Source organism: Oryzias latipes, chromosome 14 (genome assembly GCF_053564925.1).
Source record: "Oryzias latipes strain Hd-rR chromosome 14, Olatipes_Hd-rR_3.1".
NCBI classification, from domain to species: Eukaryota; Metazoa; Chordata; class Actinopteri; order Beloniformes; family Adrianichthyidae; genus Oryzias; species Oryzias latipes.
The window spans coordinates 10,953,311-10,979,652 of NC_136250.1; the positions used below are offsets into that span (position 1 = coordinate 10,953,311).

The 26,342-nt window shown below is 39.3% G+C and overlaps 1 protein-coding gene across 29 annotated transcripts in view; it reads left to right on the forward strand.

Moving 5' to 3' along the window:
• nbeaa (neurobeachin a) overlaps nucleotides 1-26,342 on the forward strand; it is a 101,152-nt gene that overhangs the window by 48,254 nt on the left and 26,556 nt on the right. For 24 of the 29 annotated variants that reach the window (XM_078930756.1, XM_078930759.1, XM_011483293.4 and 21 more), the window contains exons 9-26: nucleotides 3,800-3,997; nucleotides 4,995-5,128; nucleotides 5,648-5,756; nucleotides 7,160-7,312; nucleotides 9,676-9,844; nucleotides 17,565-17,644; nucleotides 17,896-17,958; nucleotides 18,294-18,391; nucleotides 18,988-19,080; nucleotides 20,477-20,585; nucleotides 20,659-20,740; nucleotides 20,857-20,980; nucleotides 21,620-21,812; nucleotides 23,191-23,877; nucleotides 23,969-24,418; nucleotides 24,515-24,732; nucleotides 24,820-24,973; nucleotides 25,378-25,401. In XM_078930756.1, the coding sequence (XP_078786882.1) occupies nucleotides 3,800-3,997; nucleotides 4,995-5,128; nucleotides 5,648-5,756; nucleotides 7,160-7,312; nucleotides 9,676-9,844; nucleotides 17,565-17,644; nucleotides 17,896-17,958; nucleotides 18,294-18,391; nucleotides 18,988-19,080; nucleotides 20,477-20,585; nucleotides 20,659-20,740; nucleotides 20,857-20,980; nucleotides 21,620-21,812; nucleotides 23,191-23,877; nucleotides 23,969-24,418; nucleotides 24,515-24,732; nucleotides 24,820-24,973; nucleotides 25,378-25,401 (3,138 nt within the window). The remainder of the gene's footprint in view (nucleotides 1-3,799; nucleotides 3,998-4,994; nucleotides 5,129-5,647; nucleotides 5,757-7,159; nucleotides 7,313-9,675; nucleotides 9,845-17,564; nucleotides 17,645-17,895; nucleotides 17,959-18,293; nucleotides 18,392-18,987; nucleotides 19,081-20,476; nucleotides 20,586-20,658; nucleotides 20,741-20,856; nucleotides 20,981-21,619; nucleotides 21,813-23,190; nucleotides 23,878-23,968; nucleotides 24,419-24,514; nucleotides 24,733-24,819; nucleotides 24,974-25,377; nucleotides 25,402-26,342) is intronic. The other 5 variants (XM_078930762.1, XM_078930769.1, XM_078930775.1 and 2 more) reach the window with 1 other exon arrangement.

A 26,342-nucleotide genomic window follows, 5' to 3' on the forward strand; every position in this document is an offset into this window, starting at 1 on the left:
GCATCCCAGAAAAATACTCCTATTTTAAAGTAAAGACGCAAGTGTATTTGGGGTTTTAGGATTATTATGGCTGAAATAAGGTGATATTTAACAAGACAGCACATTTTTTAGCTTGTTTGCATCTGATAATTAATATATCACCACTACTTTGTCCATCATTGGTAAAAAAAAAAAAGTGCTCCTATAGTCGTTGAATATGTAAGCATGTTAACTAACATTTTAGCATTTATTTAAGTTTTATACTTCCTGTCAGGTCTCTTTTTTGAATATTTTCAAAATGCGGTTGTGCCCTGGTGCCTATAGTCCTCTAAAAACAGAATTATTGTGTTGAAATGTCAACTTTTACAACAATTGTAATATTTGCGTTTTGACGACTCAAAATCAGATTATTTCCAGTGGAGCCGGCTTTCCGGGATTCAGTGTTGGTAAAGCGGAGTTTCATTGGCAGCTTTTTCTCAAAAAAATAAAAAGGAACATTTTGCTTTTTTTTTTACATTTTGGTTCATGATAGAAAACTGTTTTCTTCATTCAGATAAACATTTGCTTTCCACACTCAAAGATTCAATGAGAGCAATGGGGTTTTCATAACCATAAAAGGCGCGTCAAATTCCTTCTTCTTTAAGACCACTGAGTCCACCTCGAAGCACTTCCATCATTGTGAACCCTGCTAAGTATGGGTTGAGCAGGCTGAGAAAATGGTGAAATTTGGAGCGGAGAGGGAGCTGCTACAGGGCGCACGTTTGAAGTGGGGGATTTTCCGCTCCACAGTCTCCTGAAGCAGACATTAGGCAGGGAAGTGAGCTGAATTCAAACTCTTCCGATTAGAGGGTGTTAGCCTTCTTCTTCTTTTTTTTTTTCAAATAAAGTTTGGAATAAAGTGAGGTTAGTTTCAAAAAGTGTATGGAAATTTAAAAAATGCTATGTATAGACAAAAAATGAACACTTCTTTAAATATTTGACACAGTTAATTTTTTGCGTTGTCCTCTTGGTTTAATCAATATGATTTCAGATGAGATTTAAAATCCTTAAAGCTATCTAAAAAAAACATGTAGAAGACTGTTTTTAAACAAAATCCATTTCAAACTCTTGATTTTTAGCCATCCAAACATTTGCAGCTGCAGTCCTGTGCACCCATTTGTCACTGTAGTCCACTGTTGTATTCACAGCTGCTTGGTGTTAGAAAGGCAAAAGCTGTTGCTCTCCTTCCTGCATGTGTCCATATACTCTTGATCATAACTGTATAAATCTTTATTTTTAGCTGTGCGTGCTCTGTATAACGCTTAAAAAACACTTTTTTGTGTGCGCCTAAGTGTTTTTAAGCTCCTCATCACCCTCAGCTACCTGCTTCTCTTGTACGTCAAACCCCACAAGCAAATTTATACTCAGCCCACATGTAACAATAAAATGGGCTTACACTGCAAAAAAAACAAAACATGCATCAAAATGAGTTTATTAATTTCTCATTGAGGCTGTTTAATGTCTTTTTCTGAATGCAGAGGAGCAGTTAACCTTCAAGGAAAGAAGAAACACAAGCAAAGAGCAATTTATTTGCATCTATGATTGATTAACCTTTCACATTACCACTGCTATGCAGGTACATTTGGACGGATAAAGCTTTAGAGCACAGCGTTTTTAATTGCTCAACATGGAGTTTTAAAATGAATGCAGCAATTAAAGTCATTCATATTTATGCTTATTTGGGATATTTTTAAAATGGGAAATGGCGTACACTTATATAGCGCTTTTCTACCTTCTTTGAAGGCCAAAGCGCTTTACAGTCAAACACACATTCACACACACATTCACACACACACGACGGCTCCGCTGCCGAACACTGGTGCTAACCTTTCACCAGAGACAAGGTGGGGTTCAGTGTCTTGCCCAAGGACACTTTGACACATGCGGGTGGGCAAAGCGAACCCGCAATCTTATGATTGGAGGTCGTTCGCCCTACCACTGCACCACGCCCGCCCAACATAAGCATAATTTCTGCAAAAATAATGCATCGGCCTCCAGTCTCGTCTTAATGAGTTTAATTTAATCAGTAGTTTAAAAACTGGTTGAAAAACTCAATAGATTGTGGCTAATATACCAATTATTTTGTTTCTACAAGAGTAAAACACTTTACCTAATGGAAACATACAAATACAATGTCACCTAAGCCTCATCAAAAGCTCAGGGCAAAGATGACCACAATTTATTTGGATACAGAATGAATATTTTTGTGGCAGACTGTGTACAAGATTTTGTTTCATACACTCCAAATTTCCATTTTTTGCTATAAAAATACTTAATCATAATCTAAATTCAACAATATTTCTACCATACTTCCAGTATTGAAGAGAAATGTGAGAAAAATATATACAAAACAAATATTTTTCCTATAATGAAACTTCAAGAAAGAAAAATTTGACTAATAAATAAAATAGTTTTTTGGGGAAAAATACACAATTTAAAAATGTAAATGCATTAAAATTTGTGGATTTTGTGCATGTAAAAATGTTGGGAATTTGGTTTTGTGCCTTTAAAAGCAGTTTGCCTTTGAAAGTGCAGTAATTTTCTAAAAGTAGAGGAACATTATAATTAAGGAGTTTTTGAATGATTGAATCAGTCAAAGTGTGAACTAATGTAAAAAGCAGATGTTTTTTCTCATTTAAAAGAAACGTTTTGATTTGTTTGGTTGAACAGCTAAGATTAGTTCATACTGAAAACAAAGTTAATAGTAAAAGCTTTAATATTATCTCTTTTAATTTATATATTTATGTGTATATATATATATATATATATATATATATATATATATATATATATATATATATATATATATATATATATATATATATTGTGTGAATTGTTTTTTTTTCAAGGAAAATCTTTAGCCCAGTTCGTTTTGTCAATGTTATTTAAAGATCCACTCCACTTTTGAAAAATTAATTGAATGGATGAATCTTTATTGATGTAGTACTTCACAACACCTACAAGGTACCAAAGTGCTTCACATCAAAATAAAGACAGAATAAAGTTCAAAATTAGGTAAAATTAGAACAAAATTAAAAACAGCATGAATATATAATGTATGTTCTCACATATTTAAAAAGATTTTCTTAAAATAGTATTTCTGAGTATATCTGGGGGTGTGAGGGGCTGTAAGCTAGTGGGAGAGTGTAAACAAAGGGATGAAACTTCTGCCACTATGCAGAAACTATGTCCTAGAACACATATTCTGTTTTTTTTTTTATTTTGGCTTCAAATGGCATAATTATAGTTGAAAAACCACTGGGAAAGCTTTTACTATAGATCAAAGAATGACTGGAGTGGGCTTTAAAGCTTAAAAGTAAAAAATGCCAAGGTTTAAAGAACTGAATAAACAAACCATCAATAATACTATTTTGAGTATTGTTTTGGTGGGATTCTGCAAACTTAGAGGCGAACATCCATTTGGGACAGTCTGACGAGTTGCTCCGGCTGAGAAGCATCTTTATTAGATTGAACACAAAAAAACATGTCCATCTTTTGTTTGTTTACAAACTCTGAAGAGATAAACTTGAATCTTTCCTTGCTTCCCTCCCACATGTCCGCTCCCCGCTCTGTCTCTTATTCTCTGTTAATTGAATTAGTGCCCGGGTTAGCGCTGTGTTCATTAAGTTAATGCTCTGTTGTTTACACACTGCTGTAATTAAGCGGAGCGCGTTTTGGTGTCGAACTGGCCTCATATCTGGACAGCTCTGTCTCTCCGACTCCCAGTTCTTTTCCTCTCACACCGCCTTCCCTCCACCTGTTTTATCTCCTGTCCCTACAGAGCACGTTCAAGTTCAAGTCCGAGAGCGACATCCACCTGGCCGAGCACCACAAGCAGGTGCTGTACGACGGCAAGCTGGCCAATTCCATCTCCTTCACTTACAACGCCAAGGCGACGGACGCCCAGCTCTGCTTGGAGTCTTCGCCGAGGGAAAACCAATCCATCTTCGTCCATTCGCCGCACGCGCTCATGCTGCAGGTCTGTGAAGCTGCTGCACTCCCAGAATTCCTTTCATTTGTTTACCAATCCATGAATGAAGGGACTGAAACGAAATGAGGACTCTGCTTGAATGTTGTCCTGCCTCAAGGGCACTTGATAAAGTCGCTTCATGCTTAGAGTAAATATTGTAGTTTTCCAGAGAATGGATGCTTTAGAAGTTTAAAATAAAACAAAGAAAGTATTATTTATGAGACATTTTTACTATGTATCCTGCAGTAAACATTTGTATCTGTGAGTTAAAAGTTGCCAATATTAATCTTACATTCAAAGTGTCCTTTGAGGATTAAAGTTTGTAGATTGTTTTTCTTTAGTTTCCCAGTACTTGTGTGGACAGGAAATAACTTTTTATTTATATTTTATTTGCTTGGACGAATGAACATTAAAACAAGAACATTAAAACATGATTTTTTTTATTTTACTGAATGTTACTAAATAAAATCAGTTGAAAGCAAATTATCATCACTGTAGAGTAAGACTACACACAGCAGAAATGAATAGGGTACATTTTTTAATAGAGTTACAAAAAAAAAGAATGGAACTCTTTTAATTTTGTTTTTTATTGGAAGTGAGTTATGCAGTTATGCATTTCAGAAAACTCTTCATACTCCAAAATAAATCGCGGTGCTAACCAACCAAAAAGATTATGGAAAAAACAACAAATGGCCTTTTTTTTTTAAATGAAAAGCACATTTTCTCTCAGAAATATTTTAATTAATTTGTGTTTTTTAATCATTTATACAAACTTACAAGGTATTTGGTTTTTCTTCACAATTAATAAAGCAGCAACTGTTATGTTTTAGATTAAGAGTCTGTTGCTGTTTTCTTAAAATTGTAACTTTATCATTGAAAGTTAGGAACTAGAGTGTCTTAATGTATGTATTTTTAAAGAAATTTATATTAATGCAATTGGAGGAGATTTGTGTCAATCTCAATTGAGTGTGTGACCATAACAAACAGACTTTTCCCCCCATGACAGGATGTGAAGGCCATTGTGACCCACTCCATCCACAGTGCCATTCACTCCATAGGAGGCATCCAGGTCCTGTTCCCGCTCTTTGCTCAACTGGACTTCAAGCAGCTCAACGACAGCAGTGTGGACACCACCGTCTGGTGAGTGGAGAGAAGAAGTTGACACCTGACGGAGAAAAACGATCTCAGCCGCAGATAATCCCAGAAAAAAATAAAGAGAAAGGACTGAAGAGAGCAAAGAAAGACAGAAGCGGCTTTGAGTGACAGTACAAAAAGATCACCGTGTTTGGGCAAGGGAGTTATTTTCATATGAAAAGAAAGCCTGACATTACTGTGCCACAGGCTACAAACTAATGTATTCTAGAAAGAATAGGTGGGGGGTGGTGGGATATTTTATTTTTCTTCAATGCAGAAAAAGAATTGACAAATGATATTAAAGCCTCGTTGGCTATAAGATGTCCGGCTCCTCCTGTGAGAAGTTAAGGTATCAGGCAGCCAACCTCTGTTATCTTCAGTTTTCTTATATGTTTTCATTAAAAAGAAAAAATTCCTAATGAAAACATTTAATAATGTGTTAACCATTTCATCTTCTCATTCACATCCTAAAATAAACCTTGTGTAAATCAATGTTATCATTGGTGAAATGTTTGTTTGTTGCAGTGCCACCCTGCTGGGGTTCCTGGTGGAGCTGCTGAAAAGCTCAGTGGCGATGCAGGAGCAAATGCTGGGAGGGAAAGGCTTTCTGGTGATCGGGTATCTGCTGGAGAAGGTATGAATTTTCAATTTATTAATTAAAATTAGTATTCAGTGTTTTACTGGGCTTGTCATGTTTTCTGATATATTCGCTTTGGCCAAAATCTTTTTATTGATTCCAGTTCACACTATGAAGTATGTATGTCAATTTTTTCCATTGTAGGCTCCATAAATGTGTTTTTTCTTAATTTATGTAAAGCATCATAAAGAGAAAGCTTAGAAAAAAAAGAAGTTTGAATGAAAGTTAATTGTAATAATCGTAGATAAATGAGCAGATCAAAGCACATATAACAGAACGTTTAAAAAATGACTGATTGATAAAGAATCATTTCTAAACATCCAGTGGAAAGAAAAAAGTATACATTTAAGGTATGATTTGCACTTTTACTATAAGTATCTGCTCTACTTTAATATAGAAAATAATACCCTTATGCCATAAGAAAGAGTTTGCAGAGCTTTGTACTCAGCTTGACGGTTCCCACTTTGTCAATGAGAGCTGAACTACAGGAACGGATAACAAACTGCTGCAAGGTAACAAAAAATGCTGGAATGCTGAATAAAAGAGCAACACAATAAAAACAATTAGAATACCTAAAATATAACAGAAAAACACATTTAAAATTATATTAACTATAAAAAAATCTAAATAATTTATCACAAATTGGAAATAATGGGAATCAATTTTTAATCAAATTAACTTTAAAGACTCACTCTATTGAAAAGTGTGCTTTAACATGTTCTTGTGGCCTTTTTCTGATGATGGAGGACTTATATAAAGAAAATGCAGCTCAAATCAGGAGCAGATAAAAAATATATCTGTTTAAAAAAGAGTGTTTTTATGACGTATTTATGACATACACTGGGCGGGACACAAGCTCTACTACTCCGAGCTCTTAGCAATGGGAAGGGGAAGGGGGGCGGCTGCTCAGAGGTGTATTTCTAATGAAATCCTGCTGCTCTGTAGAAACTATGTCCTAAAAATGGCTTATGCCGTTTTTTTGGGATAAAAATGACATAATTACAATTAAAAGACCACTGGGAAAGCTTTAAAAATAGAAGAAAAAAAAGAATAATCAGACTCTGACTATAAGACTTTACAGCATAATCTCAAATAATCTCAAATAACACACCTAAAAACTCAGTTCAAGTTGACTAAAGAAAAACAGTCTTGGATATTTGATTGGATGAAACTGATTAGGTCTAACAAAGAGAACAATTCTCATTTTATGATAAAATGAAATTGGAGGTAAAAACTAAAAAATAAAATATTTTGTACTATTAGCCTTCTTGGCCTCATTTTGTACTTTCAGAGATATTTAGAACACATGCAGACTAATTTATACTTTCTGATAGTAAATAGCTTTTCCTCTTTGTGTGTTTGGATGAAGCCACAGCTCTCGTTTGCTTTTCTCCTCCCAGTCGTCACGAGTCCACATCACCCGGGCGGTACTCGAGCAGTTCCTATCCTTTGCCAAGTATCTGGATGGTTTACCTCATGGAGCGCCGCTCCTCAAACAGCTCTGTGACCATGTCCTCTTCAACGCTGCCATCTGGATACACACCCCTGCCAAGGTCTGTTTAGAATTGTGTATCCCCTGGAAATGCTTGAGTGTGAACTGACTAACCTGCTCTGAGAGGGACAAACGATGGATCGCGCATGGGGAAAGGGGGAACACTGGTAAAAAAACAAAAACAAAAGCTTTATTTGTTGTTTGTACTTACACACGAAAACGAGGAACATTAAAGAAAAGAGAAAGAACTGAAATCCCACAGGCTCCTGCCCTTCGAAATAAGATGCTAACTGATTTTCTAGAACAGACATGGGAGCTGGCACATGCTGGAAAAGGCCAGAACACGCAAGAAAGGGAGGGAAACAGATAGAATGACATTTGAAAAAGACCTCGGGACAGGAAAGCGCTCAATTCCGAATTTGGATGTAAGTGTTTGTGGCATTCCTTCGGGGCTCATCAGCGCTCTGATTTTTGTATTTTTATTTTTTAAACCTCCTGTCATCTCCCATCCAACCCTGTGAGGTGATGCCAGGTACAGCAGGTTCAGGGCATGTTGGGGCACAACAAAAGCGGTTAATGTTGGAAGCTATAAGTAAGGCAGGAGGAATCCAAGCCTACTTTTTTTTCTTTCAGATTGACTGGTCGAAATTATTGCCTGAGTGTGAGTGAATAGAAAAGTTGATGAATTTCTGATAAACATGATGTCGATTGAGCAGGCTTATGATGAGAGCCACGCAATCATGACAAATGTGTCAAACAGAAACACTCCCCGAAAATCTTTTAGGCCTATAATTCCACTTGTGTTCCATTCTGTTTTTCCCGCAGAGCTGCGTTACTTACTGCTTTACGGCAGTCTCATAATTCCCATTATTGGCAGGAACACCCATGGTCACATTCAAGACTTAATAAAACACATATAGCAGAAAATCTACTCTAGAATGTATATCTATATCCTATTTTTCCCCAATGTCTGTGGGCTTGAAAAAGTGGAGGGCCTGCTTTTTTTCTCCAATAGACTCCTGCGCGTGACATCACAGCGCCGTTTTGAGAGTCCAATTGAACAGAGAGCGCCGCTGTACCAGGTCTTTGTCGTGACAACTCAATTGTCTGTCTTTGATCAGTTCCATCCGTGTTGTCAGGAAGACTAAACAAAGGGCTGCAAGGTCTGCCATGGATCAGAACCGACGTCTGCTGTCTGGTGTCTCGCACACAAACTCAACATAGAGCAGCGTGGCTGTGAGATGAGGTCGCGGTGTGTGTCAAAAGCCTGGGTTACATAGTTTGAAGATATATTCTTGTATATTGACTTAATCCAAACAGTATCAATACTACTACATGCAATGAGCATAAATAGCATTGATATTGCAATGATAATTTATCATCCACATGATGGGTGATTGAAAAATAACAAAGAGAAACAAACAGCTCAGGCGCATTTAGGCTTTGCCGGAAACTGTGATGCTGCTTCGCCACATTTGACTTTTAAATTGTTGTGCTTGTTTTATGTTTTTTACTTTGTGGTGTACAGCACTTTGTATTACGTTATAGATGAAAGTGCTACATAAAAAAGTTAAATTTGATTTGATCTGTAGACTGCCACCCTTCCCATCTGACTGCAGCGATCTTCTTGTTTTTTTTTGGTCGTCATCCAATGGAAATCGGTCAAATGAGGCGCTTGAATTTAGAGTTTTTCTCTTGTGACAACCCAACAGCAATGCATATGTGCTACCATGGGATTTGGTGGCTATTTCTCTGCACCAAAGTCACAGATTTTAATGGTTGGATGTATTTAAACAATGTGTGCTTGACCCCCAAGACAGCTGACATTGGGGTCTATAGGAATCCTTTCACAGGCTGCAACATCTATATTTTTACGAGCTACTCTGAACAGGGAAAATCCTTTTTTCAAAAAACTTACCAGATAAAAAGCTTAGTGTGAAATCTAATGCAATGAGGGCCTTTCAAGTAAGAGGAGTGCACTCTTCAGTCAGGATGAGCTTGACGCGTTCAGGCCGCCGCCCTCTGCTAATTTCATCCGTTTAAAGAGAGCCACCTCGTTAGGGCTGCTCTTTAGCACAGTGGTCACTGTAATGAGCTCAGAGATTTGTGAGCTGGCTCGATTCAGTCCATGTGAGATGAGGAGGATTGTCTAGAGAAATAATAACAAAGAGAGGGGAAAAAAAAGGGGGAGCAGAAGGATCGGAGGAGCAAATGAGCAATGAACGCTCCTTAAATGTCAGGTACTGGAAGTAAATTCTCAGATAAGAGCTGAATGGCGTTCTGGCACAGAAACTTCAAAAAAAGGAGAATCATTTGAGAGGTTCTGTTTCTCACTCATGTAAAATTGGTTCTGTTTGAAGCTCTAGATCCAAACACAGTTGATGTGTTTCACTTCAAATAGAGTGGGCCTCTTTTTAATTCCAGGTTCAGCTGTCCCTGTACACGTATTTGTCGTCGGAGTTCATCGGCACGGCCACCATCTACACCACCATTCGGCGTGTGGGCACAGTCCTGCAGCTGATGCACACGCTCAAGTACTACTACTGGGCGGTAAACCCTCTAGAGTGCAGCGGAATCAGCCCGAAAGGTCTCGGTAAGTTCACAATTGCACATCATTTGCCTCATAATTCTCAGATGAAAAAATCAGAGTGAAAAAAAAGCAATGGATAGAAAAAATGGGGGAAAGTGTCATTTTTAAATCACTTAGGCTCTTTAATTTGCAGAACTTGTTTTTTTTTAATAGGGGCATGTCGTGGATTTGACACAGAAAAGACATTTGAAAAGTGGAGCATGTTTGCTTCTGTCTTACATCAGCTTCTCTGTTTAAAACACATGGAAATATCAGCTCTGTTTTTGCTGTTTAGAAGCAAAAAGCTCAGCCTGTTTTGCCCTCATTCCAGCTAGCAGAATGTCAGCATGGTGCAATAGATTTATGTCCATCATTATCTTCCAACAAAAACAATCACAGAACATTTCACTGTTTATAAAAGCCTAATGCTGAGTACTCCAAAAATCAGAAATCTGTAAAGTCACTTAGTGTTTCTTTACAATTTTGATGAAAATAATTCTGTTCATTAAATACAATTTTCCATTACATTTTCAGAACTGCTTTTATGCAAAAAAGAAATTTTGTTTCCTCTCAATTTAAAATGTTTTTAATATTAGATTTCATAATAAACACAGTATAAAAGTAAATTTTATTTGCTCTCCTTGTAATTTGAAATCTTGATATTTCTGCTCCAAAGTCAAGTCATGTTTAAGTTATTGTCTGAACCAAACATGGCATATCTATTTGTGAACTGCTCGTTTAAAAACCCACTCCAATGATCTTTTAGGCTATTTTCAAAGCTTTCTTAGTGGTCCTTTAATTATGATTATGCAGCTTTAGCCAAAATTAATACAGTTTCTGCAGAGCAGCATTAATTCAACAGAAATTGGCCTCTGAGTTGTTGGTGGGAACCATTGGCACGGAGCAATCCCTTCCCTTCCCCGTTGCTGAGAGCTCTTGGTTTACACGCTCTCCCGCTAGTTTTCAGCCCCTCCAACCCCCAACCTAACACTACCGGTACAACAATAATGGCGAGCAATATCATAGCTATTCAGCTCTACAGTTTAGAGCCAGATACCAGCTAGGATGAAAAAAAAAGATGTATTTGGAATTATTTGTCTGTAGGTGGATGCATCAGAATAGAGCAGAGCAGGGAGCCAGTGTGTTTTCTACAATCTTTTTTCAAACTGCATTTTTTTCATTATTTCCGTTTTTCCATTTATCAATTTACATCTAATATGTACTTTTCAGCAAAAACAGGTCTAATACACCAAAAAGTCCATTTTCATTGGAGTGGGTCTTTAAGAAACAAAAATGTTGTATTTTTACTTGCAGATTACTTCTAGTATTCCATCCTAAAGGCTTTGAATTTGTTCTCCAGGGTACTAAAAGGTTAACCTGCCTTTGCTGAGTAGTTTTAGCAGAAGAAACTGCTAAGTCTCCTTCCTGTAGGGGGCAGTAGTGCTAGAGAGGACACTGAGGACCCGCATGAATAACGTCATGTGAGACCAGGCTGTAACAAGAGTAAAAATAATGGAAGCTGTTAGTTTTGCTTTGCTGCTTACAGATGAACTCCCAAAGTCAGTGCAGAAATAAAGCTAAACAGATTCTAAACAGATAAATACTGCAGATGTGTCACATTGCTCGAGAGTAAACAATCTTTTTCCAGAGATGTATGCACTTTTTCTTTTTTATATAATTGGTGTTTTTATGGATTTGTTTATGAGAACGTTTTGCTTAAATTTTGTCTAGACATGATTTTCTGCTTGTGTGAGGCCCAGATCTTTAAAACAGCAGGAAAGGGGTGTTTTAAAAATCAAAATCCGAACCCGAGTGCGTTTTTCTCGGTATCCATCACCCCTGGGAACATGTTGGAGTCTGTGTTAACACGGCAGCTGAAGGCACACGGTGGCGCATCAGAAGGTCAGAGCACGCTCTCACTTAAATCAACCTCTCCTTTGCCCTGGACCCTCTGCTGATTTTCTAGTATGCTTGCTCTGTTGCCATAGTAACAGACCACCGTGATGGGCAGATCCGAGGGAGCTTTAGGAATTTCTAATCAAGCCGCTGTCTGCTTCTTTTTCTGTTTGGCGATATTGCTGTTCGACTGCTGGGATTAGATCAAATGAAGGAGCACTGATAACTTTGCGGTAACAATTAGCCGGAGACAGCTTTTACATCCAAAAGCTGCTAGTTGTGGTTTGACATGTCTGTGCACTTGACTGTACTGTACGAGTGTGATATGCTCTGATTTGCATAGTAATAGGAAACAGTTTTGATCATACCGAAGGCTTTGTGGATTAAAATAGGCGTCATCTGTGTGTCAGTCTGAGGGAATAAGGTTGAATCCAAGTTAGACAGATGCACTTTGAAATAAAATGTTGGGTGTTTTTTTTTTTTACAGCTCCAGTTCTGCATGTGTTTAGAAAGCAATATTCACATTTTTCTGTTTTTATGCATTTTTATAAATCATTTTGTTTTTGTTTTAATGAAAATTGCTCTCAGAAGCACAAAAAAAGGATTGTGGTGTGTAGAGGAGAAGGGGGTTGCATCCACTAATTCAAGACCTCGGGTCTTCTACTTTTGCATTGCTTTTAAATTCTGCAGCTGAGATATAATTAAATGAAAGCGGTAATTAAATTCCTTTCGAGTTTGCTGAAAGAGAAAGTGGTGAAAACAGTTCATTATGAAAGGGAAGACGTATTTATGCAGATAAGCTTTTTGTTCGGTTGTTGAGCAAGATTTTTTTTTATTGACATTGTCCGCTTTTATTGGTAAAAATAATAAAACCTTATTTAGCATCTTTCTTTTCTTTTCCCAAGATCTCCTGAATATTCTACTCTGCTTCTAAAGCTTTAATGTGCTCTAAGACGTCAACAACAGTGAAATTAATGATTTGCAAATAATTGAAACCTTGTCTTTACATTAATTTTTCTATATCTTTGAGAAAAAGTAAGATTATTTATTGGGTTTTTTTGCAGAATCTGAGGTTCCGATCTGCAAAATGAGTCAGGCGGTTTCTTCAATATTGCATCATCTCTACTTTTGAGAGCTCAGGAGACCAGCTGTTGTTTTTCAAAGTAAAAGTGTTTCCTGTTGTTTCCTTGCCAAACACCTTCATGTCATGATGCGTGTTAGCTTTTGTTGCTGCAATACTGCGATGAAGCCGCTCTGCTGTTTTTTTTTCTTTGTCTATTCCTCGAGGACAAACTCGGTGTTGTCGGTGTGTGCTGGGATTATTTATAGCCTCCACTTGTGGATGAGCGTGTCTGAGGGATGCTGGGAACAGTGGATGATGATAACTCGGCTTGTGTGTTTGGTCAGAAGTTGAAGTGCTCTAAAAACCGTCGGGCCCCTCGTGGCTTCACTTTCCTTGCTAAAACATCTCATCAGATGCTGCAATTTAATGCAACGTGTCATGCCATTTTTGAAGCATTTCCTGCTTTTTTGTCAATAACACGTTTACAGGGGTGACATTCAAGAGAGTTTTGAGAAAAGTTACAGACGTGCATCTGAGTGGCAGTTTAGAGAATCCAGAGTGGTGTTTTAACTCCTCAGTGGACGGGACTTTGGTCACATGACTTCCCCCTAACTGTGATGGATGACCACTGTCACTGTTCCTGCAACATGTCGCAACCTGACAGATGAGATGATTGGGCGCAAAGGCCTGATTCCGTGTCATGCTTCTGCTTCACAAGGCGCAGGTGAATTGAATGAAACACTCGTGTCATTCAAGGCCGTCAGAGCCTGATGAAGTAATGCCTCATCTTCCTCCCCTCTCTTTCAGACTTTCGTATTTATTTATTTTATGTTGTTGTTGAGTAGCTGTAAGTTAGGAAGTGGCTTTGATTCCAAAATAAAGGATGTTTTAGTCAATTGTCTGGCAATACAAGACTTATCTCAGCACATGTCACGCTAAAATACATCCTGATATATCTTAAGGCTGTACCACAGACAACATATCACATTTTTTGAAACAGTATGACTTGGAATAACTTTGTCTTTGTACTAATACACAGCATTATAATGACTTCCACTGTATCTCACAAACAAGTTGCTTTTACCAAAGGAAATTCCAAGTGCTTTTATTTTGGTAAGCTAAAAAAACATTTTTTCAACAGTCAGTATTGTCTGGTTTCTACAACAACATATTTTTCATAGGAAAAAACAAAGCATAAATGGGATTTAACCAATACAATTCTGAAGTTCTTAAGTTAAATTAAGAAAATAAGGTGCTATGTATTTCCAACAATGCTTAAACATACTTTTTGAATTAAGCAAACAGCTGCAGGATTAAATGACTAAAGAAACAATGAACAATCTCCAACAATCTGCCTATGTCAGTTAAAATTAGGGATGGATACCATTTGGAGTTTATCTGGTACTGGTGCCAAACCGGTACCTTTAAAAATGGTTCTAGTGCCTGAACAATGCTTGAACAGGTGATACAAAAAAGAAAACAGACCAATTTTTCACCAAAAAGCATTCAAGGATAATGAAGCAGCATCACAGGTTGAAGACGTGGAACTTAAATGTATCTAAGATGCTTTATTTTATTCTTTCCGAAGGTCTGCACTGCAGCGCTGCATTTCCATTTTCTCATACGATGAAGTAAACACATATTTCAACGTTCATCACTGGGAATGGGCCGATACATTTTGCCCAGCCCAGACGATAACCAATATCTCCTCTGGAACTGTGGCTGATAGCCGATATTTGCCGATACCGATACTTAAGTGTCTACAGTAACACAACGTTTAGATTTCCTTTTTGTTTCTTTATTAGAAATGCACAACTTTTATTTTACTGGTCAATCATAGTGTACTTGACCTTTTTAACATACAGCAAAGGATCTCATAGGAACAAAGATCACTTTAAAACTTTCTTATAAATATATTTATAAGCATTCAGACCATTTATTGAATATTGGACATACAGTTACTGTAAACCATAACCTTCATATTGCCAGGAATTTATTAAGAACAACATGTACCCCTGTCAATTAGTGACAATGGCTCTAAACATGAGCTTCCCAAACTATTAGGAACAAGTAATCATTTAAAAAATTGAGTGTTTCTAAAAACAGTCAGAAGAACATCAGTAAAGTTTTTAATATCGGAATGATAAACTGAAATTATGCAAATATCTGCCAATACTGATACTGGCACTGATATATCGCCCGTCTCTGCTTATCGCCACGACGTCTGTATTTTTTCGCAGTACTGTTCACATTACTCTTATCCATCAGGTCGCTAAATTAAAAACTTTTACTCTAGCAACTTGCCTTCAGCATTTTGACTAAGGCTCCACCCACCCTCTAAGCTTCACACAGTATTATATGAGTCTGGCCACAATCACTCCAAAGGTCAAATGATTGGCTACATTTATACACCAAAACTGAATAGAATAAAAGACAGTGATATGTCAGATATAAACTTCCAACATCCATATTTTTATACAGCACTGGTAGTTCTACACATCAGTACCAGTACCAACTTGGTATCCAGTTTTGATACCTACCCCTAGTTAAAACTGAGTTGACGACAACAACCACGTAACCAATGAGTGAACTTCTACCACAAGATATTTGGTGCGGTGCAGGGCTGCTGAAAGAGGCTCAGTGTAGTGTGCTGCCAACTAGTGGTCGTGGGTTTCAGTGGAACCCAAAAGTATGGTGCTGAACTAAGAAATAATCAGTAGAAAATTGTTTTGGCAGCATGTGAAATCAATACCAGTATTGTCAAATGAAATATCGCGATCCACAGAATCTATTTTTTCTTACCCCCTTATGAAAACACACACACCGGAAAACCTTTTCCCTGCAAGGACAGAAGTATAAGTTTAACCTGCACGCCCGCTTTAGCATCATCCATTTAAAAAGTGTGACAAAAAATCTTCGGAGGAAAGAGTTGGCATCATCATTACAGCAGAAAGTGTCTCGTAGCTCTTATATCATGACTGCTCTGAGCTGAATCGATGCATCTTCAAATCCATGTCATACCACGTTCCATTAGAGGTCTTTTGGCAGCACTTTGAAGCTGATTCATGACAGCTTGTAATCTTTAAGGATATCTGACACACAAATGAATCTCTGTGGTAAAAATGATCGAAAGCCGCAGACATCAATCCTAACGCAGAAGCGGCGTTGAATCTTCTTGTTGTGGATTGCGGAAGCCCTACGCCGAGGCCTAATGCACCTCAGATGAGGAGGAACTAAACATAAACTGTCACGGTGAAGGACGTGAGCGGCTGACGTTCATAACTGCAGGCCTGCGATGAGAGGAAGGGAAAATGGAAAGCGGCAGGACGGGCAGAGTGGCTTCTGAAGGGCGTCAGATGCTTTTGTGTGTTTTTTTTTTCTCCAGCTCGATTGTTTCTTATCCCGACCCTCCACAGCAAACAATCCTTTGAGTGCCAGAGCTTTCAAGTAAACACAGTGGATTACCGAAGCTGTTTGGTTTGAATCAGCCCTACCATCAATCACACTTTTTGCAAAGGACTCCGCCTCTGCTGTAATAAGTTAGATTAGTGCAGACATAAAATATCCAGACCGCCAAATGGTCGGGGAATTTAATAAGATTGATTTGCACTTTTGAACTTGAGTGACTTCCCATTTTTTCTGCTTTCCAGGAATCCGATCAAACCTTTTTTCCCTTTTAACATCTATATCAGTTCATATCATATTTAATAATAATGGATTGGATTTATCTACGCTTTTCCAGACACTCAAAGTGCTTACAGTGTGTAACACTCCACAAGGGCCACTTAAAGGGCTTTTCCTGCTCATTTCAAAATGGCAGCTTCCATGAAATCACAAAAACACTTTTTAGCGGGAAAACTATCTTTCATCCTCCTGGCAAGTGCAACAATCTGTTGTTATTTTACTTAATGTCCTCTGGCATCTCTTATTCCGGCTTCTCCGGGCTGCCGGGCCTGGTGTGCCCATGTTTGGTGCACTGGGCCTGGGGGTTGGGGGTCTCTGGGGTGGGGGCTGCTGGGGATGAGTTGTGCTTGTGCTGCATAGATGCTGACACCCCGGCCAACAGGAGGACGGGGCGGACGGCGCCTTCTGGGTTCTCTTTTCATAAGCTCTGTTATTTCTCTTTTACTTGTGCTTGTTTTTGTGTATTTTATTATCAGGGGCTTATTTAATTATTTTATTACATGTGTGGGGATTGGTTTTATTGTATTCTTGTTTGTTTTTTATGGAAAGCACCTTGAGCTGTCTGTTTGACATGAAAGGTGCTTTATAAATAAAATTAATTTGAATTTGAATTTCAACAAGGCGCCACTTGGTATGGACTTTCATGTATTGTGTGATCTATTATCCGACAATAAAGTTTATTTAAAATAGCGGGAAAAGTTTCTAAACTTAATGGTGGAAATAATTCATCTATTGTTATTCATTTTAAATGACTACTTGCTGTATTGAAAGAACTCAAAATGTATTGATATTTAATTCTTTATAGTTTATAGTTAAACCGTATTAAAAATGTGGGTTTCAAATGCGAGACATTTAGTAATTAAGGCACAGTTTCTCCTGAATATTCTTAGGCTGACATTGTTGTGAGCTGAAACGTACCAAAACACCCAACATATCATAAATGATTGTAACTATAGCTCATAAAAAGATTCATCAAAGATTCGAAGAACATCTTAATTCCGAAAAAATTGAATTTTTTGTCAGTTCTTTGCTATAGTGGGCTTTACAGGGTTAACATTTGGATTTGTAAATAACTTTCTGTTTATCTATGTCTTTCTTTAGATGGGCCAAGGCCATCCCAGAAGGAGATCATTTCACTGCGAGCCTTTATGCTTCTTTTTCTCAAGCAGCTAATACTGAAGGTAAGGAGAGAAATTGATTATCTTCATTTGGCGCTTTAGGCTGCAAGAAATCAATTTGTTCTCAATTGTTTGTCCTCTGGTGAACCTCTGCTTTCATTTAGTGAAAAAAAGAGTGTGATTTATATCAGATACCTGAACTTAAGTGCTGCAGCTTTCGCTTGATTTGTTGCTCCGTTAAAAACAAGAAAAAGAAGCAGAAACTTGAGATTGCTGTAATGAGAGTCTGTGGTTTTTATTTTTGTTGTTTACAGGACCGGGGCGTGAAGGAAGATGAGCTGCAGAGCATCTTGAACTATTTACTTACCATGCATGAGGTACACGCCTGTATACGTTTGGATATTGACTGGAGGGGGAGGGAAACAAAAAAAATGGGGCATGTGCATTATAATCTGTGGGCTGGAGTTATGGTCCACTTAAATGTGAGGGTGTGAGTCAGCTTTGACTCTGGGACAGCATGAAAAATGCTGCAACAATAGACGGAACAGAATGTACTCCTCTGTAACAATTATATCCATTCTTGCTCCCAAATGCCACCTGCTCCCTCCACATCCACCCCAGCAACTTTCTCTTTTTTCCTCTTTCATTCTTCTGTCTCGCCAGGCTTCGTCCTCCTTCTTCTGTAATCAACTTTGCTTTCTGCCTTTTGTAGGATGAGAATATTCACGATGTGCTCCAGCTGTTAGTGGCTCTTATGTCTGAACATCCAGCATCCATGATCCCTGCTTTTGACCAGAGAAATGGCATAAGGTGAGAGCTGCCCACTCGTGCGTGCTCGCATAAAAGGATGTGTAACAGTGAGGGAACTAGAGTACATTTATGGCAACGTGTTTTTATGTTGTTTTTATGGCAACATGATGTAAAACAACCTTAAAATTAGAATTTTTATGACAATAAATTACCATTAACTTGTTTAATTGGGTTCTTTTTTGTTTCCTCTTCAGACAAAACGAGTGCCTTTAAATGTAAAAAGCACTAAAAATAAAGTTATTTTCATTTTAATTATCTGTAGTTAAGCTAATCTTTTCATGTTGATAAGTAAAATTATTTTTCAAAGACAGCTTTAGTCTAACTGTACATGCTACCAAGCCACTGCGTATCACTGTTCGATGTCTCTGTGGTTTCCGTGGTAACTCTTCTGTTGCTGGAGGGCTACTTGCCAACTGCATCACAATGTCTCTTATTTTGAACACCCCTCTTCTTGAAAGACGAAAGCTTCATTCAGACGCACAAATTATCCTCATATTGAGCGTATTTAGTGGTCACAGATAAAAATCTCTGTTTACTTTTTTTTTAAATTACTTTTGCCTCCATCACTTAACTTGTGTTTGTGTTACGTTTGACAGAGTGATCTGTAAGCTTCTGGCCTCCAAGAGTGAAAGTATTCGGGTTCAGGCCCTTAAAGTTCTGGGTTACTTCCTGAAACACCTTGGACACAAGTAAGTTTCTTTCACTTTCTGTGATTTCTTCTATAAAAAAATCGACAGAAACAAACAAAAACAACAGTGAAGCAAGAAAACGAAAACGTGAATGCTGGTATGGTCAGGCGGAAAAAGGAAAGTGACAGTGTGCACAGACGGGAGACGTTGATGAGCAGCAATGAATGCTGGGGGATTTCTGCACACTATTTGGCGCGCTCGCATCTTTCTGCACCACATGAGCACAAAACAGCAGGCCTGTTCTTCTTTACATCTGTTCCAATCAAATATCATAGAGAGAAACCTCTTTCAGTTTCCTAAAACATTTAACAGCTATTGTTTGGCCAAGGGAAATAAATGTAAGATGCATACATTTATTTTCTTGTACAGCATTTGTTTCGGAAAAACCATTATTATTTTTTCATGCAAGAATTCAGTATTTTATTTGAAATACCATTTGTTCAATTTAAAGCACTAATAATGTCAGGACACTGTCATACCCAAGTTAAAAGGAAATTAGAAAAATCTAAAGGTATCTATTTTATTGCAACAAATGTTACATCAAAATGAATAATAAACTTGTTAAAAGTAAGAATTCCTAAACCCCCTTAAACTTTACATGATTAATGAGGGACTCTAAATGTGTATTTAATATATGATATATACATAAACACACATGTCCAAAATGATCATTTGTGCTGCAATTCTTAAAAAAACTAGGTTGAAGTTGATTTATTATTTTTTATTTCTTTGTTGTTTTTTTTTGGCATATTAGAGCAGGTAGCTTGAAAAAAGGTTATTGTGTGTTATTCTTCCTACTGCTACAAGTAAAATCTCCAAACTACTAAATAGAACCCATTTATATGAATGTATTTGATCTACTACACAAGCTAACGTAATTTTTCAATCAGGCTAATTTTCTATGCTTTCTTACAGTTTCTTTGGCATTTATTTGATTTTTTTGGAATATTAAAATAGGATAGGACAGGATACCTACAGGATCTACCAAAAGGTTGTTTATATATTACAACTGTATTGGTTTTAAAAAATGATTAATTTTTTTTATGTTTGATTTTAAAAATCCTCTGTAAAAAAAAAATTGGCAGCAACTATAGCAATAAAAAAAATACTTCTCTGTTACTTTAATACAATGTTCAATTTTTCAAACAGAATAAAGTGATGCTTTAAAATTAAAACCCAATGCAACTGAAAATGCTCAGAATCAGTGAGTAAATCAAGCCTTCCTGGTTTCTGCACGGTTTTTGCACTCGTTTCTTCCCCCTTTCTCTGGCTGTGCTGTGTTGTGTCAACTGCCAATTTTAGACCGCCATCTGGTTAGTAACAATCAATGTCAACGTTAACTGTCAAAAAAAACAAGAAAGAAAGGAGTCGTTATTAAATGTTTGTTTCCATGCAGGAGGAAAGTGGAGATCATGCACACACACAGCCTCTTCACGCTGCTGGGAGAGAGGCTGATGATGCACACCAACACTGTTTCTGTCACCACTTACAACACCCTGTATGAGGTAAGTGACTGTTACGCAGTGGCTCATTCACACCGCACCGGAACACATACCTTTTCATCTCCTGTCTGCGCAGATCCTGACAGAGCAGGTCTGCACCCAGGTGGTTCACAAACCTCACCCTGAGCCCGACTCCACTGTGAAAATCCAGAACCCCAGTAAGTTGGAAGTCCTTCAGGCTAATCCGCTGCACTGATACATGCCTATTTTTTGCTATTTTACTCTTCTTCTCCCTCAACCTGAGCTGCATTAAGCCCTGTCCTTCCTGTCTCAGTGATTTTAAAGGTAGTGGCCACCCTGCTGAAGAACTCCTCTCCCAGTACAGAGCTAATGGAAGTCAGGAGACTCTTCCTCACCGACATGATAAAACTCTTCAGTAACAGCCGCGAAAACCGACGGTAGGACCACAAAACTTCACTTTCCATCCCCATTTTGCTTCACACAATGATTATTGTACTTTGAGATGATGGTCGTGCTGCAACTCTGATTATACCATGGTCCGGGTGAATACTTGATTCTGATTGGCTGCTGGGTGTGCATTAAAAAGTGATATACCACAGGATAACCGCACAGTGAAAAAAGACGTTCTGGTCACCTAGCTTAAATGTTTTGTATCACTGCGCCGGCTTCAAAGCAACTTTTGCTTCATCATTTGGACAAAAACAAGCGGTAAGAGGTGAACTTTCTCTCTGAACCAATGCTTTATTCAACCTATCAGAAAGATCAGAATATATATTGCTTTATATCCCCAAATCTTTACTGCAGCGGCGGTGCGGCGCGACGCGGACCACTTGTTACGCGCCACACCACGTAACAACTAGTCAGCTTTTAATGAGAAAAGAGATTCAAATAGGAAAAAAAACAAGAATTAAGGACTAAAAACTGGTTACTATTTATTGCTTTTGTAATAAATATTGACCATTGACCATGGTATGAGCGAGTTAATGGCACTTCAGGCTTCCACGGCGTGCGTTAAAAAATGATAATGCACACGTCGTCAGCCATTAACCCTTACATGTCTCCTGGTGTGTTTGCAGCTGTCTTCTGCAGTGCTCGGTGTGGCAGGACTGGATGTTCTCCCTCGGATACATCAACCCCAAGAATCCAGAGGAGCAGAAAATAACCGAGATGGTGTACAACATCTTTAGGATCCTCCTATATCATGCCATCAAATATGAATGGGGAGGATGGAGGGTCTGGGTCGACACCTTGTCCATTGCACATTCAAAGGTTAGTTTACAGTTAAAGTCCCACACACCTAGGTGTGCGAAATTTGTTCTCCGCATTTGATCCGTCCCCTGGGAAAGCGGTGAGCTGCAGACACAGCCGCGCTTGGGAATGTTGAGTGTCAAGCAGGGAGGCACTGGGTCCCATTATTAAAGTCTTTGGAATGACTCGGCCTGGGTTTGAACCCACGACCTTCCAGTTACAGGGCGGACAGTCTAACCCCAGCTGGCCAGCTACATACACACCACCCTCGCCAATGCGTGTTCAAGCGACCATTTCCATTGAAGAGTAAACCCAGACAGTTTTTTTTAGATAAAGATAAACAAAGGCCACTCTCCTGCAAGGACACTAGCAATGAACTGAACCATTTCTGTTTTGTGCCCAAATTGCGAGATTTGCACAGCTTTGACATTTCGCACCAAGTGGAAATCCTGCTAAAAGGAAGTGGACTTGCGCTAGTAAACAGTAGAAAAAAAGAAGAAGCCCCTCCATGCCTGTCCACTGTGAACACCATGAGCTAAACGTGTGTTCTTGAACCCTCCATGGGCTGTTCATGCCTATGAAGGGTCGTAGACAGGAGCAGCCATATCTTAGGGCTAGCGCAGGTAAGTCTTTGCGTTCCCGTTGTCTGTGTGGTAAGTGTATCGTGAAGTATTAGCAAGGAATATGTATGTTACACACATTTAGAGGTGATACTGTCATATGATGCCCTAATACCGCACTCTAGTCATTAGTAAGGTGCGCACCATGGCTCCTTACTGACCGTACTGTATGTGAATGCTCGTGAGACTTTAATAAATAAATAAATAAATACCCAGAGGACACACGTAGCATGCAGACACAAACTACTCTCTAGTTGCCTAATTTCCTAAACTCTAACAGCACAAGGAGCATGCACTGCATATCACGTATCTCACCCTTACTTAGCTCTCTATGTTGCATAAGTATTTGCCTCCTGTTGCCCACAGAAAAAAATTTGCTTGAACATTTTGCCTTTTCAGGTTCACCAAGTTGTCTACCACCTTGAAATTTCATGCAAGCCACCTGTCCCATATAGATTTGCCCATTTTTCGCAGACAGCCCGTATCCACCCATAAGGGCAGTTATAACTAAGGTCTAAAGCAGCATATTAGTTGGCTTCAACAGTTTCTTGGTCTGCACAGAATAGATCATTTTTAGCAACTTTTAAATGATCATTGAGATAAATTTCACACTCACTGCAGTATCTTAAATAATGCCGTACTATTATGGATGACTATCTAATGGACTCTATAGTCCCCTCCTTAATAGTACCTATAGGAACATATTTATGAATGAGGAAAGCCTCACACATTGGTAGTTGTGATCCCCACTCCCTACCGTTTTCCATCCTCTAACACAGGTGACCTATGAAGCTCACAAGGAGTACTTGGCTAAGATGTACGAAGAGTACCAGCGTCAAGAGGAGGAAAATATGAAGAAGGGAAAGAAGGGCTCTGTCTCCACAATCTCTGGCCTTTCGGCTGCGCCTGCCCCCGTCGTCAATGGCAACCTGGAAATTGATGACAACTCCCAAACGCAGACGCCAGAGAGTGAGGCTGAGTACAGCGAAGGAGCTGTGGGGGACTCCCGCAACCTCCTTGCCGAAGGGGCTGTGAAGCGGCCCAACGGAGAGGCTTTGTCGCCAGGGGATCAGGGCGTCGGTCCAGGTGTCAGAGTGGAGGTCCATGACCTTCTGGTGGACATCAAAGCTGAGAAGGTAGAGGCTACTGAGGTGAAGTTGGATGATCTGGATCTGTCTCCAGAGGGACTTGGTGGGGGTGTAGGCAGTGGGGGAGGCGTAGGGATGGAAAATGGACCTCTGGTGGAGGTAGACTCCCTCCTGGACAGTGCCTATTGCTCTGTGGTTCAAAACCTCAATGGGAGTTTGGCCTCCAAAGACGACACGTCAGGTTCGGGAGTTGGAATAGGAACAAACCTGGGGCTTCCAGGAGTGAGCCTGGAGGACGATGGGAACATGGGTCCACTCATCACACTAGCTGATGAGAAAGACAGTGTTCCAAGCAACAATGGATTTCTCTTCAGTAAGGTAGGGTGACTGAGAGCAACCACCAGTAGGATGTTGATCCTCCAGTTTTGCTATCATCTCAAATGTTGCTGTTGTTCGCATTACCCCTCAGGTTGACGAGAAGTTACTTCCAGCTCTTGCAGCCACAGACCCCCTTGTATTGCCAAGTCCAGACCAGCCAACCTCCTCAGCCACAGCAACCCCTCACTCCACCACCAGCGCCAGCGATGACCTCAGCCTGTTAGCCCACATGACTAGTTGCGGCTCTGACTTGACGCAGACGCAGAGCCTATCTTCTGGGAAACTTCCTGAAGACGGGCCCTTCAAGATCCAGAGTCCTCTAGCCGACATTAGTTCAATCGCCGAAGCTGAGAGCCAAAGCCAGATGAAAGCAGCATCTAGATCAGATTTTCCAGACGGAGAAGGCACAGCGGCCATGGAGGGAGAGTGTTCAGGGCTCAAGACCGGAGGGGACACAGTCAGCACCACCTCTGATACAGAGAGATCAGATGATGGAAAGGACAAGGACATAAAGAAGATTCAAACAACAGCAACCACTCAGGTATCCCTCTGTCTGCTACGTTTTTCTGCTCTTTTACTTTGGTGAAATTTATAAATGTACATATATTTAGTCATATAATTGTCCTCACCTTTACAGGCCCTACATGGTCGTTCTGCCGCTCAGCTGGAGCGAGACCTGCGTGTTGATCTGGGCTTCAGAGGAATGCCAATGACGGAGGAACAGCGGCGGCAGTTCAGCCCTGGCCCACGCACCACCATGTTCCGCATCCCAGAGTTCAAGTGGTCTCCAATGCACCAGAGGCTGCTGACTGACCTGCTGTTTGCTCTGGAGACCGACGTGCACGTGTGGAGGAGGCGAGTTCAGCCTTCCAAGGGGTTTCACTAAGTAATTTGTCGTCTTCCTTGGTTTTTAACGTTTTTTTGTTGTTGTTTTTTTTTCAGTCACTCCACCAAGTCGGTGATGGATTTCGTGAACAGCAATGAGAACATCATCTTCGTGCACAACACCATCCACCTCATTTCTCAGATGGTGGACAACATCATCATTGCCTGTGGAGGCATCCTACCTCTCCTGTCAGCCGCAACTTCCCCTTCTGTAAGTGGCTCCACTCCACCCCCCAGTGGTTATCGGAAGAACTGCAATTTCATTAAATACTGTATCATCATACCTGCAGTTTATTACAGATCAATGTTGTCTTTGAAATAATCTAAGTATCCTTATAAGTTTCTGTTTTTTAAATTTGTGAAGGTTCTTTGTTTTTTGGCAAAAATAAAAATAAATCCGTTTTCCTCAGCATCTGGATTTTGCCATCAGAAAGTACATGTACTCTTTGCTGAAGCTTTGTTTGAACCCTTTTGATTAACAACCTGTTCGGTTTATTGATTTGATTTATTTTAACCATCTCTACATTTGGATCTCCTTTTTTCTCTCTGTGTTACATGTGTTGTGTTCTTTCTTGTCTTGTTTCGTCTGTGTTTTTGTCCGTTCTGCATGTGCAGAGTTCTAAGACTAGTGCCAACGCTGTAAGTTGCATTTTTTTCTCCCCTTCTTTTTTATTCTACTAACACTTTATTTTCTCTCTTGTTTCTTTTATTTTCGATCATTGTAACTAACACTAACCCTTGCCTGCCTAACATCCATTATATTTCAATTAGTTGAGTGCCCCCGCTGCCTAACCAAATACAACTTTAAACATCTATTTTGTGGTTGTACTTGCTTCAAAATAAATCAAAACATAGCCTAATGTTTGGGGGAAAAAGAAAATGAGGGAAAGGATTTTCCTAAAATTAGGTCCAATTAAAAATAAGAAATTTAACAAAAAAAGAATCTGCTAAGAATATCCCCTTTGTATGAACACTAAAGAAGGCAGGAGGAGCCGGACCCCAGAGGGGTTCGAAGGGAGAGGAGGTGACCCCTGTTCCTGGGGGAGGAAGCGCAGGGGGAGAGGTGCGTACAGAGACCTTCATCAGAAGAACCGAGAGCACCAACCTGAGCCCTCCTGTCCTCACCTGTCTGTTGTTCCCATCTGTGCTCACTCGCTCCGACACTCCCAGAACTTCCCCATGACCCTGAACGCCACACAGACGTTATATTCCACCTCAACTCTACTTTTTGATTGATTTTGATTTTTGATATTTATCGTAGAAATTTATGTGGTTGAGTAGGAATGGAATTATTGTCACAAAATGTGGGATATTCCCCCCATTCTGTTCACTACCACTGCTACCATCACACTCCTCACTGCTACCATGACCTGTGTGTCATCAGGCTGCATCTCCTCTGTGTTCAGCAGACCACCTCCTGACACCAGATTTCAATCTCTAAATTAGATTGTTGCTCTAGCATGAAGCTAAAGGTTCAACTTCTCCTTTTTTTTCTTCTTGGTATTCTGACACAACCAGGATTGGGTCCGCTCAAGCTAGAAAACGCCCACTGTGTTGTTTTCTATTTGTTTTTTGGCACT